The sequence below is a fragment of the Tursiops truncatus genome, chromosome 2 (genome assembly GCF_011762595.2).
Source record: "Tursiops truncatus isolate mTurTru1 chromosome 2, mTurTru1.mat.Y, whole genome shotgun sequence".
Classification (NCBI taxonomy): Eukaryota; Metazoa; Chordata; class Mammalia; order Artiodactyla; family Delphinidae; genus Tursiops; species Tursiops truncatus.
Window position 1 is genome coordinate 87,107,775 of NC_047035.1, and position 18,661 is coordinate 87,126,435.

Below are 18,661 nucleotides of genomic sequence, written 5' to 3' on the forward strand. Positions count from 1 at the left end.
CCCGGCCCCCCACCCAGTTCGCCATAATTAGACTCGGCTACCTTGTTTCTATCGAGTAAACTCCTCCACTTGTGCCTCTGTATTCGCCTTTGTTTTGCAATTTGAATCTCATTTTACATTTTTGTTTTGTTTTTTCCTTTTTTAAAGAAAAACACAATAAATGACATCTTAAGAATTTAAAAGGCAAAAAAAAATACTGAAAAATATTTACCTAATATATTTGTCATGCTGGACCATTGAAAATAAATAAGCCACTTGTTTAGAGTTCAGTGTCTTGTTCTTGATCTAGCTTAGCCAGGAATTTAAAGTAGAATTGATAACAGTTCCAAATATGAGACAGGTCAGCATTAAGATGGAATTCAGCAGAGTGCTGAGCCATAGTAGGGTGTTAAAAACTTAATGAATTGACTTAAGTGAAGTAGAATTTATTGAGGCAGGTACCTTGGCTTCCAGAGACCATCATAGTTCTGAGGTGATGGAAGAATATTTGGGCTTCTTTTAAGAACTAAAGTTTCCTGGCGGGTCTAGCCATGGCAGGAGCTCACTACAGAGTTCTGAGGCTTCTCAGAGCAGGTTGGTACAGCTTACAGAACACCAGTAAATGACTCTTACTGCAAGAGATTATGCTTTATCTAAACCAAACTAAAGAAGAAAGGGGGAGGAGTATATGTTAGTTAATGGACTATTGCTATGGGACAGAAGAAATTTACTGCTCATTTGAAGCTACTTCTATTTGACGATCTATAAATATATCTTGCTTAAGTTGGAAAACATTTTCAGCCCTAAATGTGTTCTCTCATTGCATGTGACATTCTGTAGTTGTACATTATAAAAATGACAGACTGGCCAACTACTGACTGCATTATTAGGAATAAAGAAAGCAGGGTTTAAATTTTTTATGTTATGTTTTCAGTTCTTAGTCATATTTGATTGGGAAGCAGATTTTAAACTTGAAAAGCAGCCATCTCTTTCAGAGAAATGGCTGAAATGATGCTGGGTGTGTGTCTGTAGAACATGAGTATAGATAAGTGAGTAGTTTATCAACAGCCTCTCTTCTGAGGAAGCTGGCCATTTTAGGAGAGCAGCCTGGTTAATACTTTTGGAGATAGATCGGATATTATAGTTGGAAGAGTTATTGGCTACCAATGATAATTGGGTAAAGAATTTAACTGGGTATTTATAGGTAATCTCTTGAACCAAAAACAACCATTTAGGGCTTACAAAATTATAGACTTAACTCCCTATTTTAAGTGTTCATTTTAGGTGTTTCTCTTGGAACCCTTCTTACATTTTATCTGAATTTTTGTCAGTATTTACAAAGTCCTGATGTTTATGGAAAATTAGGCAGATATAGACATTCTACTTTTATACATTTACTTTTATAACTAAGGATGCAAAAACTCTTTAAGTTCTGGGGGAAAGCTACCTGGCCTTCTGCTTTTGGGATTGCATCTATTTGGAAGTATGGCCAGGCTCTTTTTGCTGACATCACTATGCTCCCTTCTTTAGGAACTTGTCCCCAGTATAGGAATAGCTTCAGGGCAGTTATTACTGTTTCAGGCAGTCTGGGGTGAGGGTGCCTTTCATGGTCCTTTTATGAACTGAGGAGCAGATGTCATGGTTGTTTCCAGGACTTATTAGGAACCACTGTTTTTGCTACTGAAATCCATTCTGTGGTGGAATTCTCTGTAGCCTTGTTATGCTTGCACTGATGGGACAATGTAATGACTGTCTGGAATAAGGTTTATTCTTTGATAGGGAAACCAGGGCGGGGTAGAGGTGGGGCATAGAGTTAGTGCGAATGAGATACTGAAGGAGCAGTGATATGGGTGGGGTGATGTTTTACTCTTAAAGGGAACTGAGGCACATCAGCATTGAACAGAAATGTTACTCTGTTGTGCTGTTTCTCTATGTTGGAGTTACTGGGATGGAGCTGCTCATTTTCAGCTATACCTCTCCCTTCTTGGCCTCCTAGTACCAGAGGCTGCTAGACTCATTTGTTAAAATTAGTGGAAATCTAGCACAGGCAATTTGAGATGAATAATTGACATATTTGTAGCTGGGCATATCTTAGTATGTACTGTAACCCTTCTCTTTGATATGGGGTTCCTTGAAATTCCAGGGGACCTCATTCCAGAACTAATTGAAAGAACAAATTTTGGTGTGGAGGGACCTAGTTCCCAGACATATATTTTATACTTCAGCACTCAGGTAAGAAGTCATGTTTAATATGACGCTTTAAAGGAACTTTGGCCTGTTCAAAACAGGTTCCTTCATTATTTTTCCATTCGGATTGTGGGATAGCTATCTCTGGGCCTTAGTGTACTTACATGTAAAGTAGGGATAACACCACCTTACTTACAGAACTTTTGTGAGGGTTAACTGTTACTATATGTAAAATCCTTTGGGGAATTCCCTGGCTGTCCAATGGTTAGGACTCCGTGCTCTTACTGCCAAGGGCCCAGGTTCAATCCCTGGCTGGGGAACTAAAATCCCACAAGCCTCTCTGTGCAGCCAAAATTTAAAAAGTAAAAATAAAACATAAAGTACGTTGCACAGTGCTTGGTGCAAAGTAAGCCCTCAGTAAATGCTATCTATTATTATTATCATCATCACTGTTATTAGTAGGGAGTTATAAATAAACATCCCCTGGAAGTAAGCAGTTGGTCCTTTTATCTGAAGCACCATCTAAGCAGCATATCACTCACAGACCCAGCTTCCCTGTGTTCTGTGAAGATTAAAATGACAAAAAACTCCTGGTAGTAGTTAACTTTTATATTTAGCTCTCTGGTTCCTTTTGTACTATGGTGTATTGATACAAGCACTTAAGCAAACCAGCAGGGTAATATAAACGTTTGCTGTCTAATTTCTAATCTAGTATCTTAGATGTTCAAACAATGACTAGCTGGTTTGCTTTCATTCTGTTTGTTAACTATGAACTAAGGGTTAAATTGCGAAGGTAAAGTTATTATAAAAATGCTTTTGTACAAAGTTCTTCCCACTGCTTGCAGACCCCATGGCAGCCTTAATCAGGATTTTTTATTTCTTTGGATTTACAGATTTTTATTAAGAATCAAGGCTTGGTTAGTTTATATACCTAGGCTGCTGATTCAGATTTATGACCTGTCTTGTTAAAAACCAGAAGCTTGGTGTCATAGTTATGGCACATTAGTCAGCTTCTGCCTCTTCCAGTAGCATCAGGGCCTCCTGCTTTGCACCTGCCATGCTGTGGCTCAGCTTCCAGTGGGCGTGTCCTGGTGTGCCTGGCGGTTGTTGAGACAGTGGTCAGGCTACCTATAGATTAAAGCCTATTTAAACACAGGGCTGTGTCTTTGTCTATTAAACCTTCTAAATTCTGTGGAGCCTTTAGAAGATTGTTTGATAATTGGTTTATATTTTGCCCAGTGACTGTGACTGTAAAGACAGTATAGATCCACCTTAAAGTGCCCCGCCCAAGTTAGGGAGTGGGTTCCATGAAGCTGTTGATCAGCTCTTGACTTTTCTAATACTGGGATTAACTTTTTTTTTAATTTAATTTTTTAAAATTGAAGTATAGTTGATTTATAGTGTTGGGCTTAAATTTTTATAAAGATTTAATTCATTAACCAGGGTTGTGTTGTATGGAATATTGCTTGAAATAATCAAGCCATTAGCTAGAGTGTTGGATGCTTTTACATTTGGGGAAGTAAGAAGTATAAAGACTGCTCAGTTTTTCATTTAAAACAACTGAATTATTTAAGAGAGGCTGTTAGTTTTGGCTTGGCTGTCTTGTGTTTTAATTGTTAATGGAGAAGCTTTTTTGTGGAGTTAGACAAGTTGATATAAAAATTCATATGGAAAAACAAATGTGCAAGAATGGCCAGGAAAACAGTAAAAAACCCTGAAAACCTGCAAGGGGTGACTAGCCCCAGCTTACATACGATAAAGCCTCTAATCAAAACAGTCGGTGCTGGTACGTGAAGAGACAACAGACCAGTGCGATAGAATAGAAAACAGAAATAGACTAGGTACCTAAGAAAATTTAGTATATGGCAAATCACAGGGCAAAGATGGACTTTTTTAAAAATTGAGATATAGCTGATTTACAATATTATAAGTTTCAGGTGTACAACATAGTGGTTCACAACTTTTAGAGATTATACTCCATTTATCGTTAGAAAATATTGGAAAGGTGGACCTTTCCAAGGTGCTGTGACAGTGGGTAACCATTTGGAAAAAGATAAAATTAGATCCATACTTCACACCATACAAAAGAAAAACCTCCAGTGGATCAGAGATCTAAATGAAAAAACAATGAAAGCATACATGTTCTAGAAGAAAATTCCTTGCTTTAAGAAAAGACTTTCTGGGCTTCCCTGGTGGTGTAGTGGTTAAGAATCCACCTGCCAATGCAGGGGACATGGGTTTGAGCCCTGGTCTGGGAAGATCCCACATGCCGCGGAGCAACTAAGGCTGTGCACCGCAACTACTGAGCCTGCGCTCTAGAGCCCGCGAGCCACAACTACTGAAGCCTGCGCGGCTAGAGCCTGTGCTCCACAACAAGACAAGCCACCGCAGTGAGGAGCCTGCATACCTCAACGTAGAGTAGCCCCCGCTCGCCGCAACTAGAGAAAGCCCGCGTGCAGCAACGAAGACCTAACACAAAAATAAATAAATTAAAAAAAAAAAAAGACTTTCTAATTGACTTGGAATCCAGAGGGAATAAAAGAAAAGATTAAATTTTACTGCATAAATGTGGTGGGGTACGTAGCACTTAATGGGGAAAACACTAGAGGCATTTCCATTAAGAGAAGAACAAAGCAATGATGCCCATTTTCTCTGCCACTGTTCATTCACACTGTACTAGAGGTTTTGCCAGTGCAGTTAGATAAGAAAAATCAATTGTGGAGGCACACGAATTGATAAAGAAGGAATAAAGCTATCTCTTGTTTGCAGATGATATGGTAGTACACCTGGGAAAACCCTAGAAAATCAATGATGGAACTAACTTAAGTGAAATGAATTTAGTAAGGTAGCAAGGTATAAAATTAACATACAAAAACCAATAGCTTTTCTATACTAAAATAGTAACTGGTTAGAGGACATAAAAGGAAAAAAAAATATATTTACAGTGGCAACAGAGAAGATGAAATAGTTCGGAATAAACCTAAAGAGAAATGTGCAAAACCTCTAAGAGAAACTTTAAAACACTCCTTGAAAGATACAGAGGGAGCCTTGAACAGATGGAAAGATAGCCCTTTTTCTTGGCTAGGGCAGTTCAACATTATAAGATGTCAGTTCTCCCAAAATTAATTTATAAATTTAATGCAACACCAAAAAAAACCCCCAACAAACTTGTTTCTGTGGAGTTAGACAAGCTAATAATAAAGATCACGTGGAAAAGTAAACATGCAAGAATTATTAACGGAGGTCCTTTTCTTTAGGATAACTGGGATGATGATGATGATGATGAAAAAAAAGAAGAAGCAGAAGTAAAACCAGGTAAGCCATTGCGGTTCTTCCATTTTTGGTTTTATATCTTAGTGAACATCTGACGCTTATGTTAAGACAAATGAGAAAATGCCTACAAAATCAGAAATTTTGGTTATTTTTAGAAACCAAACATCCTTCCGTTCCCACTTCATTCTCTTCTCCCTGTATCTCTTCTCTCTCCTCAAAACATAATCAGATTAGATACCTGCCAAATTTCTGTTTGAGTGCTTTTGTTAAAGGAGAGTAAAAAATAAGGCATCATAGTTGAATGATCTAAGTCCTGCCTAAAGGACTGTAGGGAAATAAGAAGGGAGATGTTTGGATCTTAGGGGTCAGATTAGAGAGGAGAAAGGAAGAGTCCCAGAACTTTCCTATTCTTATTTGCCGGGAAATCACCATATGAAATTGGAGCTGGGTGAGGTTTGGTCTCTTGAAGTATATAAGTATCATGTCTGTCTCATTCATAAACTGGAAAGTATTCAAGATAACTGTGATTAAAACATTACTTTCAGAAGTAAAAATTTCAGAAAAGAAAAAAACAGCAGAGAAGATAAAAGAGAAAGAACGGCAGCAGAAGAAAAGGCAAGAAGAAATTAAAAAGAGGGTAAGTACTATTTATTTTCTAAAATACAGAATTCTCACATCAGTAGTGGTGCAGCATCTTAACAGGCAGTATTACCTAATATTACCTAATAAATAGTACTATTTATTTTCTAAAATATAGAATTCTCACATCAGTAGTGGTGCAGTATCTTAATAGGCAATATTACCTAATCATTTGAAGGGCTTTGTAAGGACTATAAATGGATACTGTCAGATAAGATGATCCCAAACAAACTGAATTTGTGGTTTTTGCAAAAACCAAACCCAGAAGCTGTATGTATTAGAATGCCTTTTTAAGTTTTCACAGACATTTTGGAACATGACTGTGTTGTGACCATAGTCAGTGATTTTTGTCAGTGCCTGCAGTTCTCTCTAGCTGTGATTAGTCTTTTTTTTTTTTTTGCAGTGTACATTTTGAGTGAATACAGAAAGTGTCCATTTCTCTGCCATGTGCTGTATAAATGTTTTTGTTCTTGATTATTTGGAGCAATATCAGGAATTTTGTGTTAATTTACTTGCTTTTTGAATAGAAAACACATTTACATGATTCAAAAATCAGAACGGTATTAAGAAGCACTCCCAACTCTTCACTCATTTGTCCTGTTTCTCTCCCTCTATCCCATAAGTAAATATTGGTTTATGATGTCTCCAAGGTGATTTTGTACATTTGTATACAACTGTATAGTCATATTCCTCCCAATTTTTATAGTTTTCATCTTGCTTTATTTAATATATCATGGAAATCTTGCCATAGATCATGGCAAGCTTTCTTATTTTATTTTTTATTTTATTTTTTTTTGCTGTACGTGGGCCTCTCACTGTTGTGGCCTCTCCCGTTGCGGAGCACAGGCTCCGGACGCGTAGGCTCAGTGGCCATGGCTCACGGGCCCAGCCGCTCCGCGGCATGTGGGATCTTCCCGGACCGGGGCACGAACCCGTGTCCCCTGCATCAGCAGGCGGACTCTCAACCACTGCGCCACCAGGGAAGCCCACAGTGATTTTTTTTTTGATGCTTAAATTGTCCCAACATTGGACAGTAGGGGTCCCTCAAAGCTGTTCCTATCTTCATCCTTTTGACAGAACTCCATTAGTCTTTGAAAGGTTCCTTGTTTTCTGGCACAATAAGTAATGCCCGGGGGTTCCCTGGTGGCACAGTGGTTGAGAATCTGCCTGCCAATAATGCAGGGACATAGGTTCAAGCCCTGGTCTGGGAAGATCCCACATGCTGCAGAGCAGCTAAGCCCATGCGCCACAACTACTGAGCCTGCGCTCTAGAGCCCATGAGCCACAACTACTGAAGCCCGCACACATAGAGCCCGTGCTCCGCAACAAGAGAAGCCACCGCAGTGAGAGCCCGCGCACTGCAATGAAGAGTAGCTCCCGCTCACCGCAACTAGAGAAAGCCCGCGTGCAGCAACAAAGACCCAATGCAGCCAAAGATAAATAAAAATCTAAAAAAAAAAAAAAAGTAATGCCTGGCTTATCTGATAGACTCCCCTAGGCCTGGAATCAGCTACTAAAATTCCTTTTTAGTAGCAAATTATCATGGCCAACAATGTGTGAGAATGTCTGTTTTCCCCAAGTCAGGAACATTTTAGATGCTTTTTAATAATTTGTATATCTAAAAATACCTACATGTATGCTTTTTAATTAATTAATTTTTGGCTGCGCTGGGTCTTTGTTGCCGCACGAGGGCTTTCCCTAGTTGCGGCAAGCGGGGGCTACTCTTCATTGCAGTGTGCAAGCTTCTCATTGTGGTGGCTTCTCTTGTTGCGGAGCATGGTCTCTAGGTACGCAGGCTTCAGTAGTTGTGGCACGTGGGCTCAGTAGTTGTGGCTTGCAGGCTCTAGAGCGCAGGCTCAGTAGTTGTGGCACACGGGCTTAGTTGCTCTGCAGCATATGGGATCTTGCCGGACCAGGGATTGAACCCATGTCTCCTGCATTGGCAGGCGGGTTCTTAACCACTGCGCCACCAGGGAAGTCCCTACATGTGTGTTTATATGATCAGAACAAGCAATGGATTCTTATAGCTCAGTCTAAGAAGTTGTATTGATTTGATCTTTCTTGGTCATTGAAGTTAGAATTATACTTATTTTGTTGTATCTTGATATTAGTCCCAACGTAAAGAAACCTTAGTTTGCGTAAATTAATTTTATCTTAGGTCAAGTATTGAGTTAAGATATATTCAATTTTGATGCAGGAAATGATGTTCAGGTCTACTAAGGCAATTGAGATATTTCCCTTTCTCTTTCGAGAAAGTGTTCTGAGATTTCCTAACTTGGCATCATGACCTTTCTTTCTTTTTTCTTTTTTTTTTTTTTTGCGGTATGCGGGCCTCTCACTGTTGTGGCCTCTCCCGTTGCGGAGCACAGGCTCCAGACGCGCAGGCTCAGCGGCCATGGCTCACGGGCCCAGCCGCTCTGCGGCATGTGGGATCTTCCCGGACCGGGGCACGAACCCGTGTCCACTGCGTCGGCAGGCAGACTCTCAACCACTGTGCCACCAGGGAAGCCCATGACCTTTCTTATTTCATCTTCTCCATGAGAAATAAAATGTGACCTATTTCAGAAGTGGAGTTCTGAATCAAACTCTTCGAACTGCACAGGCATGGATAACCATGAATGGCACAAATTCCCTTCATCTTTTTCCCACTTTGATAAATATTATCAAAGATAGCCCCTTGTAGTAAGTAACATATTGTAGAAAATTATATTACAGTATATAGAAAGGATATAAACTAAACTGTTAACTGTCATCTCAGAGAAGTGGAACAAAAAGATAAATGGGGGGAAATGTTTTTCTAATTCTTCGAAAAAAATATTTTTTCTGTCTACATTGTATTGTCATATGGATGTGCCATATACTTTATTTAACCATTCTGTTGTGGAACATTTAGATCATCTCTAAATTTATTTGATATTATGAATAATACCCCATTTGACCTCCTTTTGGTTAAATATTTGTATGCAGCTTTGGTTTCTTAAGATGAATACCTACAAGTGGAATTATTTGATTAAAGCATATAAGAATATTTTTAAGACTTGATAAATATTACCAAGTTACCCTAGAAAGGTTGTTTCAATATACAGTCTTAGCTAAAGTATGTGAGAGTGCCATTTTCAACTTGTCTGCAATCTCAATTCCTTAATTAAAAACATAACCACAAAATAAACCCAGTCTTCAAATCTGAACCCTGTCACATGACCACCTGAGTAACCTTCTGTTACCATGGGCAGGTTGCTTACCCTCTCTGTGCCTCAGGTGTTTTTCCTGTAAAATTGGGATAAGAATATCTAAAAGAATGCCTGAAATACAGTAAACACTTTATAAGTGTTTGCTATTATTTATATGTGTCTAGAAAAAAAATTCATACAATACAGAAATGTTCTGGGTCCATTATAATCCCAGCCCTTTTAAAACTTCATTGCTGTCTCATTTTAGTTAGAAGAACCTGAAGAACCTAAAGTGCTAACACCAGACGAACAATTAGCAGATAAACTGCGGCTAAAGAAATTACAGGAAGAGGCAGACCTCGAATTAGCGAAAGAAACTTTTGGTAAGTGGGGGTTTGATAACAGTGCAGTATTGGAGTTCCAAGTGATACTATGGAAGTCTTACTAGTTACGAAAATTCAGAAAACACCTTTTTTGAAGAAACATGATACTGGCTAATTTAGATAGTAGAAAACAGTTTTTAATCTCTTTTGTTTATATTTGAGATTTCATTACTTAAGGTAGAGTGAGATACATGTTCAGATTTTTGAATAATTTGAGTATTGTATAAAAGGTGATTAAGATAAAAAGTAATTGTGGAAGCAATCTAAGTGTCCATTGACAGATGAATGGATAAAGAAGATGTGGCACATATATACAATGGAATATTATTCAACCATAAAAAGAAACGAAATTGAATTATTTGTAGTGAGGTGGATGGACCTAGAGTCTGTCATACAGAGTGAAGTAAGTCAGAAAGAGAAAAACAAATACCATATGCTAACACATATATATGGAATCTAAAAAAAAATGGTTCTGAAGAACCTAGGGGCAGGACAGGAATAAAGACGCAGACGTAGAGAATGGACTTGAGGACACAGGAAGGGGGAAGGGTAAGATGGGATGAAGTGAGAGAGTGGCATGGACACGTATACACTACCGACTGTAAAATAGATAGCTAGTGGGAAGCAGCCACATAGCACAGGGAGATCAGCTCAGTGCTTTGTGACCACCTAGAGGGGTGGGATAGGGAGGGGGAGAGGGAGACGCAAGAGGGAGGAGATATGGGCATATATGTGTATGTATAGCTGATTCACTTTGTTACAGAGCAAAAACTAGCACACCATTGTGAAGCAATTATACTCCAATAAAGATTTAAAAAAAAAAAAGTCATTGGACCCAAATAAAGTATACTGCTGCTTTAAATGTGTGTATCAGCTGGATGAAATTTGGGTGAAATGTGAAGTCTGTAGCTTTGAGATTTAAATATTGAACGGACTGTAGGACTGTCCTGTTGTCTTAAGTCTGGATAAGATTTAGACAATAGTATGCTGGTCCCAGTGGGGCATTCAGCTTTGGTTGTGCCTTCTTGTGCTCAAGGTCCTTTCTTTCTGTACCCCTTCTTGGCCTTCACCATGCCCTATCTTTAGAGGACTTCCATTTCTGTGTGCCATGCCTGCAGCTGTGGTTAGTGTGTAAGATAAAAGATATGTTCAGGATTCTGTAAATAGATAAGTTCAGAGTGTTCCAGGAGGATAGTTACATGGCACAGAGGGTAATGTAAGAAACACAGTCAGAGAAATAATTAAAAGTTCTCACTTCATTTAACCAAGTTTGTTGTTGTCTCTATTGAGTGCTTTTCAGAGTAGAATGTTGTGTTGAAACAGTTAAATAACTTTTTTTTTTTAATATTTATTTGCTTGTGCTGGGTCACAGTTGTGGCACACGGGCTCCTTAGTTGCGGCATGCAAACTCTTAGTTGCGGCATGCATGTGGGATATAGTTCCCTGACCAGGGATTGAACCCGGGCCTCCTGCATTGGGAGTGCAGAGTCTCAACCACTGCGCCACCAGGGAAGTCCTGAAACAGTTAAATAACTTTTAAATGAAACCTAGAGCCAAGAAGGATCTAGTTATTTTGATTTTTTCCTCCCCTCTCCTTCCTCTTCTTTAAAATGGATCAAGCAGGCTGACTGTAGTGATCATTCTCCTTTTCACTGGAAGTATGACCTTATCTCTCAGTGGGTCTTTAGCAATCTCAAGAGTTGCTATGGATGCTCCACTGGTGAGTGCTTGGCATGTCTTAACCACACTCATCTCATTACAGAGAGCACTTGGCCACTATCCTGTCTTTGTAGAATGGTAAAAGCCACCCATGTGTTTATTAAAGAGGAGGGTTTATGTGGTAATAAATTCTAAGATGGAACACCAGTTATAGATTAAAAGGCAAAAACATGTATTCATATGGTGATCATTTGGTTAATAGGATTTTAATGTTGTGTTTCTCATACTAAAATACTGGATCAATGTTATTGTTAACAACTAATTTACTTGATAATTGAGTATACAGAAGCATAGTATCTAATCGCCTGGAATCCTTTTAGGCCAGGTTAATTTTTCTATTGGGATTTAACACATGGTTTGCTCTTTTTTAGCTTCTGTAGTTAGCTGGATACTTTCACAGGAACCATCTTAGTTTGCTTTGCATTTTTCTTTCTCTCCCAACTTTTCTGTGGGCTGTTCTTGGACAGATGCTTTAAGAGCATCACTTTTGTGCCAGGGACTCCTTTGGCAGTGTGGTGAAGCCTTTGGGCCCCTTCTTAATATACTGTCTTTAAATGCATAAAATACACAGGATTTTACTTACAAAGGAAACCTGTTATAATGAAATAGGTATCAAAATATTGAAATAACCTGTGATACAGTAATTACATACAGACCATTTGAATTCTGTCCAAGGATTTCAATAGACTCAGGTTAAGAACCTCTGTTTTAGAATGAAATAACAGGGTTATTCAGGTATCTAATTAGTTTCTAAACTTTAAAAAAATCTTTGATATTTTCTGTCCCCTTTCTCCTACAGGTGTTAATAATACAGTTTATGGAATAGATGATATGAACCCATCTTCAAGGGATGACTTCACAGAGTTTGGAAAGTTATACTAAAAGATAAAATTACACAATGTGAAAAATCACTATATTATGCCAGTTTTTTTTAAGCCTTAGTTTGAGTAAAAAAATCTTTGATATTTTCTATGTCCCCTTTCTCCTACAGGTGTTAATAATACAGTTTATGGAATAGATGATATGAACCCATCTTCAAGGGATGACTTCACAGAGTTTGGAAAGTTACTAAAAGATAAAATTACACAATGTGAAAAATCACTATATTATGCCAGTTTTTTTTAAGCCTTAGTTCGAGTAAAAAAATCTTTGATATTTTCTGTGTCCCCTTTCTCCTACAGGTGTTAATAATACAGTTTATGGAATAGATGCTATGAACCCATCTTCAAGGGATGACTTCACAGAGTTTGGAAAGTTACTAAAAGATAAAATTACACAATATGAAAAATCACTATATTATGCCAGTTTTTTGGAAGCCTTAGTTCGAGATGTGTGTATTTCATGTAAGTAATTCTAATCTCTGGCCTCTGTGAATGGATGTGTAGGGGCACATCATACTTAGGAGAATGGAGATTGACTTTTGAGGGGAGGGGATGCTCTAATATATTTAAGATTTGCTTTTTAGCAGTTAGCTTGGGAGTGTTGTTCTGCAGATATACATTGAGTGGTTTTGTTTTTGTTTTTTGAGGGTGCTTTCTGAGTGTTACAGTGGCTTCCCAAAGAGACATCTGTGCTTGTTGGCACAACAGCTAATAAAACACTAGTTTCTTATTTTATCTAATTATATATTGGAGGCGGCGGCTAGCAAAGTGTCTTTTGGGGAAAATCATACAGAATTTTAGAGCTGAGTGAGACCACAGCGAGTGTCTGTTCATTTTATAAATGAGGAAGCCCATGGCCAGGTGCAAGTTGCTCAGCAGAGCTGACACCCATTCTCTGGGTCCATGGATTTGGTTTCATGCTGAGTCATATATTTCAGGGGCAGGGGGTATGGGAGTGACAACCTGGGGTGGTATAGCACTAAGGTGGGAAGGACTGCTTTTGCTAGTGTCTGCTGTTATTTTTATTTTTTGCTGTACGCGGGCCTCTCACTGTTGTGGCCTCTCCCGTTGCGGAGAACAGGCTCCGGATGTGCAGGCTCAGTGGCCATGGCTCACGGGACCAGCTGCTCTGCGGCATGTGGGATCTTCCCAGACTGGGGCACGAACCCCTGTCCCCTGCATCAGCAGGCGGACTCTTCAACCACTGCGCCACCAGGGAAGCCCTGTCTGCTGTTTTAAGATTGAGAAAAATAAATTCTACACAATGAGTTTTTTTTTTTTTTAATTAGTCTGGTTGCGTTGGGTCTTTGTTGCTGCACGCAACTAGGGCTTTCTCTAGTTGCCTCACGCGGGGGCTACTCTTCCTGCGGTGCACGGGCTTCTCATTGTGGTGGTTTCTCTTGTTGCGGAGCTCGGGCTTTAGGCGCACGGCTTCAGTCGTTGTGGCACGTGGGCTCAGTAGTTGTGGTGCACTGGCTCAGTTGCTCCACGGCATGTGGGATCTTCCCGAACCAGGGCTTGAACCTGTGTCCCCTGCATTGGCAGGCAGATTCTTAAACACTGTGCCACCAGGGAAGTCCCTACACAATGAATTTTAAGTTAGGTTTTCTTTGGGAAATTATTACTAAGCTGAAGGTTCTGAATTTTATCAGTGATATACCCATAGTTGGTATTTTATTTTCCGTATACTATTTTTACTGTTTTTGAAGGTGCTCTCTAACCAGACTGAACACTTTTTTTGGGTAGCTAAAAACTCATGTCTGTTTCCAGCTTTATATTTTTATAAGGATGGAAGGATGTGTTGTCCACTAAATGGGCTTATTTCCTGGTGGGGCACTTAGATTTCTCAGATAACTACCACTTTCATTCTCATTCCTATGCTAGAAAATGGAGACCCCAAGGGGTGGGGAGTTATCATCTGTAGGTTTAAGAATTGTTACATGGGCTTCCCTGGTGGCGCAGTGGTTGAGAATCTGCCTGCTGATGCAGGGAATACGGGTTCGTGCCCCGGTCCGGGAAGATCCCACATGCTGTGGAGTGGCTGGGCCCGTGAGCCGTGGCCGCTGAGCCTGCGCATCTGGAGCCTGTGCTCCGCAACGGGAGAGGCCGCAGCAGTGAGAGGCCCGTGAACCGCAAAAAAAAAAAAAAAAAAAAAAAAGAATTGTCGTTACATAGTCATTCAGCTACTCCTCACTGAGCATCAAGGATGTTTATTTCCATAAGTCATGGTTATTCTCTGCGTATTTAGACCGGATAAGGAAAAATGGTAGGGAGCATTGTGAGCTATAAAGACATTTCTAGTTTCTCGCTGGTGAGCAGTGTCATTATAATTAGTTCATTATAAATTTTTGTTGCTGAGTTTGCCATTTTACTTTAAACGGTTCTGATCTGTGAGCCTAGCCATAGACTGAATGATTCTCCATCGTGTTATGTTAAACAGGAGAAATTAATAGCCTTTCCAAGTTACCGAAGTTAATGATGGACAAATTAGATGGAAGAATGTATATTTTGCTTTTACTTATTCTCCAAAATGCTTAAAAATTACTGGTATGTTTTTTTTTTTAGTGGAAATTGATGACTTGAAAAAGATTACCAATTCATTGACTGTACTTTGCAGTGAAAAACAAAAGCAAGAAAAGGTAAGAGCTAGCTGCGTGGGAAATGTGTATTACACAAGGATGGGGTATAGGCATAATATTCTCAACAAGTGTAGTAGGAGCCTGAGAAGTCAAGCACTTCACCAATACCATTTATATTGGAATAGAACAGGAGTATGAGTGCCATTACCATCCTTTTGTTTACAGACATGTTCATGTTCTCCTGAATTAATAATAGAAATTTCTCTGGGTCAGGTGTGGGATCTCCCTTAGAGAACTAAGTTTTTTCTGGAAGCAGAGCTTTGTTGACTCTATGAGGGTTGCTGTACCATATAAGATGCCCACAGTAGATAAAATCTCATGAATTAATTCTCTTTTTATCTTCAGCAAAGCAAAGCCAAAAAGAAGAAGAAAGGTGTGGTTCCCGGAGGGGGATTAAAGGCTACCATGAAAGATGATCTGGCAGATTATGGTGGTTATGATGGAGGATATGTACAAGATTTTGAAGACTTCATGTGACGTTTTATCTTCTCCTGGTGTCTTCTTTCTGTTGCCCACAATCCCTTCAACATGTAGCACAACTTCCTTTCCTTTCAGTTCTGCCAAATGCTACAATCAGAAGTGCAGTATCTTTTGTGCTGGTTATTAACCCCTTGACACTTAGGTGCTAATGTGCAAATGAGGGAACTTGGATCTTGCTGCCAAGGGGTTAAAATTGGGAACCTCCATTGCTACTAAATCATAGTTTAAAAAACAGACCTAATAATGTTGTTGCTATCTGATTCCATAGCAGCAGTCACTAAATTGGAAACAAAGGTTGCAACATGACAAAAAATTGTGTAGTATTTACCAGCACCATTCAGTAATACAGCCTTAACCATACCTCCTTGAACTACTTCATAACTTGTCAAGAAAAGCAGTCTGCTGCAAGGGCATGTGGTGTGCACCTAGTATTAAAGTTGCTTTGTCTTAAAATTGAGCGTGAGGATATTAAAAATACATTGTGAAGAAGACTGCTTATCTCAGAGTGAAGATACGGCGGCTGAAAAGCACTAGTTTGATACTTAAAAATTAAATGACCAAAACCCTCCAACTTGGAAGCTGAAGAAGGTAAACCTCTCCATTATTGCACTACCAAGTTGTGGAATCTCTTGAATGCTAGACTGTCTAGTTTCTATTTATCAGACTATTCTACTGCTGGAGTGCTTCAGATGGGGGAGGGAAACTCCTTACCTATTTTATTTGTCTGATTTAAGTGTCTGAGAAACAAATCTCCTTTGTTCTCTGAGGCTGCAGTGGATCAGCTTTAACAGGGTTTTGGCATTTCCTTTCCTTTATAAAACGTGTTTAGCAAACTGCGCCACTTAACTACAGTTTGGTAAATTGTTATGTTAACAATTATGACATCTGCAATGTTTTATAAAGCAACTAATTTAATAAAGTCACTATTGTGAGGACTTAAATTTTGTGTTACCTCCCAAGAGATATTTTTGGAGAGTAAAGAACAAAGCTCTTGGGACTAGAGTTCTCTGTATACTTATAAAGCTTAATAAGTGCTTGATAAGTAGATGTAGTTTTAAAACAAAAATGATGTGAGGTCCTTAATAGTGTCACCCTAGAGCAACAAAGGCATAGAGCTGCCTTCCTCTTCTTATTTATTTGAGGAAATTGGTTGGTTGTTTAGATACTAAGGCCTAATTAAGTACCTAGAAGAACTATTTATTTGGAGTAATTGAACTTATAACTCAGGTTGTGGCTGTAAGCAGAGATAGGGTGATCGTCTCTATTATATATTTTCTTTTAAGCAATTTAACCAAATCTGTGGTTGGAGTCTTTTTTTAAACTGCCACAGAACCAAAAGTAGGGACAGAGCAAAAAATATTTTAAATGTCTCTTACACGGGAAGTAGGATCCTCAATCAAAGCTCTGTAGACCACTAAGTGGAAGACAGGACCATCTAAATGATTTGAGGAATTAACAGAAAGCAGTGACTACACAGCAATAATTACAGCCAATAAAGATTGTTTTAAGGTAGACAAGGGCTAAGATTTCCTTAGCAGTAATAATGACATACACTGAATTTAAAATCTATTTTATTATAGAGATCAGTTTCTAATAAATGGAAATGTATCATCTGTTCCTTAACTGTGTAAATAATATTAAATTCCTTTGAAACTGGAATCTGCAGGCACAGGCATTCTTTACTAAATATTGTATCATCTCCTAAAGTAGAAGCTATCCTGAGGAAGATGGACTTTTGATCTTAATACCAATATCTATATAAAATGGTATAGATGAATAATTATTTTCAAATAGGAATTTCCTTGTGAAAATTCTCCTTCTTCACCCACTATTCACAAAGGACTGGTATGGTCAGTCCTGGGGTTTTACATGGCATTTCTATAGTCTGACCACAAACATCTGTCAGTACCTCATTTCAGTATAAGAAAACAGGCATGTATGAATTTTTGGCAGTAACCATCCTCATGTCATCTGAATCCAGCTAACCTGCTAGCATGTCCTTTAGACAGCAACCTGTCTGAGGGTCCTTCAGAAGCACATTTACAACGTCATAAAATTTGTGTTCGTATGCCAGCTTGTAATACAAGTAGACGTCTTCACAATATGTGAGTAACTTCTTCAGGTTTTTCACAGCTAAGTCAGTAGGCTGATGATGTTTACATCTAGACAAAGAAACAAGAACGTACAGGTTAAGATAACTGCATCTTGAACGAGGGCTATCAGCTCTGATACTTATCACTGTCTATAGAGGAGAAGGTGTTTGAATCTGAGGAATCATTCATTCAGACTATTAGGGAGTGCTTGATAGACAATGAAATTATTTCATTAAAAATGAGTATCTTAATGCTGGCCTTAATTAGAATAATTTCAGTACTCCAAAGGGGACCTCTGATGTTTAGTGTTTTTGGCACCTCAGACAAGCTGAGTAGTTCTCCCATTTTAAGTACAGAGCACCATAAGCAAACTATTCTCATTCATCTGTTTGCATGAATTTGTTAAAAGATCGTCTTTCTGGGTATTCTTGACATCTCTTTGCCATCTCAAGCAGAGGGGTAGCCTATCGGCATGTTATACGTAGTCATAAAATTCTTACCCGTGCCTGAGCTGAAAGCAGAGGCATTTTAATACTTACTTTATTGAAATTTCTTCAAATATACTGGATCTTAATAACCTTTGCTGCTTAAATTCTTCCAGGTAATTAAAGTCTCCTTTAAGAATCACTTGTTGGTATAAAATTTCAGCCCAATCAGGAACAAAGTCATAGGCCTCAGCCACAATAGAAGCCTTAAAAGGATGGAGGGGAAGGAGGACACCATTAGAGCCTATTTGATGTAAAACCGAAGGCAAACTGCTCTAGAAAATGACTTCATATTCACTCTATGAGTGTACAGTATTATCACCAATAATGTTAGAAGACTCTATGTATCAGGGTTGGTGAAAAGTTTGCTATTTCCCCTTCCCTGACACCCCAAACACCTTCCTTCAGTGTTTTTAATCTTCCTCACAGTGGGTTAAAAGAACTGCTGATGAATATTTTTCTCACTAACTCAACTCTCTAAGGTAAACAGTGAAAGGGCTGATTCCCTGATAACCATCCCTCCTTGTTAAAGGGCTAGAACCAGCCTCTCAGAAGCCCTGACTTTTTATGCTAACCCAAGTGCACTGGTCTAGAAATGCTGGGGCTAAGAGATGCTCACAGGACCACTAGCAGGGATGTTCCCCTGAACCTCAACTATCTTAAGTGCAAAGATGTCTGCCTCTCTGCTGGCTTAATAGCGTGGGGAAAGGAGACAGTATGTCTCACTGTTCTC

The 18,661-nt window shown here is 39.0% G+C and overlaps 2 protein-coding genes across 7 annotated transcripts in view; one reads left to right on the top strand and one right to left on the bottom strand.

The window, feature by feature from the left end:
- Nucleotides 1-16,285, top strand: part of EIF3J (eukaryotic translation initiation factor 3 subunit J) — a 29,983-nt gene extending 13,698 nt beyond the window's left edge. For all 3 annotated transcript variants that reach the window (XM_073800887.1, XM_073800886.1, XM_033851619.2), the window contains 6 exons: nt 5,424-5,481; nt 5,985-6,076; nt 9,517-9,631; nt 12,532-12,693; nt 14,797-14,870; nt 15,216-16,285. In XM_073800887.1, the coding sequence (XP_073656988.1) occupies nt 5,424-5,481; nt 5,985-6,076; nt 9,517-9,631; nt 12,532-12,693; nt 14,797-14,870; nt 15,216-15,347 (633 nt within the window). In that variant the 3' untranslated portion in view covers nt 15,348-16,285. The remainder of the gene's footprint in view (nt 1-5,423; nt 5,482-5,984; nt 6,077-9,516; nt 9,632-12,531; nt 12,694-14,796; nt 14,871-15,215) is intronic.
- A 619-nt stretch (nt 16,286-16,904) lies between these two features.
- The window catches only part of SPG11 (SPG11 vesicle trafficking associated, spatacsin), a 76,950-nt gene continuing 75,193 nt past the window's right edge, over nt 16,905-18,661 (bottom strand). For all 4 annotated transcript variants that reach the window (XM_019935441.3, XM_019935442.3, XM_019935443.3 and 1 more), the window contains 2 exons: nt 17,983-18,134; nt 16,905-17,512 (listed from right to left, as the gene is read on the bottom strand). In XM_019935441.3, the coding sequence (XP_019791000.2) occupies nt 17,332-17,512; nt 17,983-18,134 (333 nt within the window). In that variant the 3' untranslated portion in view covers nt 16,905-17,331. The remainder of the gene's footprint in view (nt 17,513-17,982; nt 18,135-18,661) is intronic.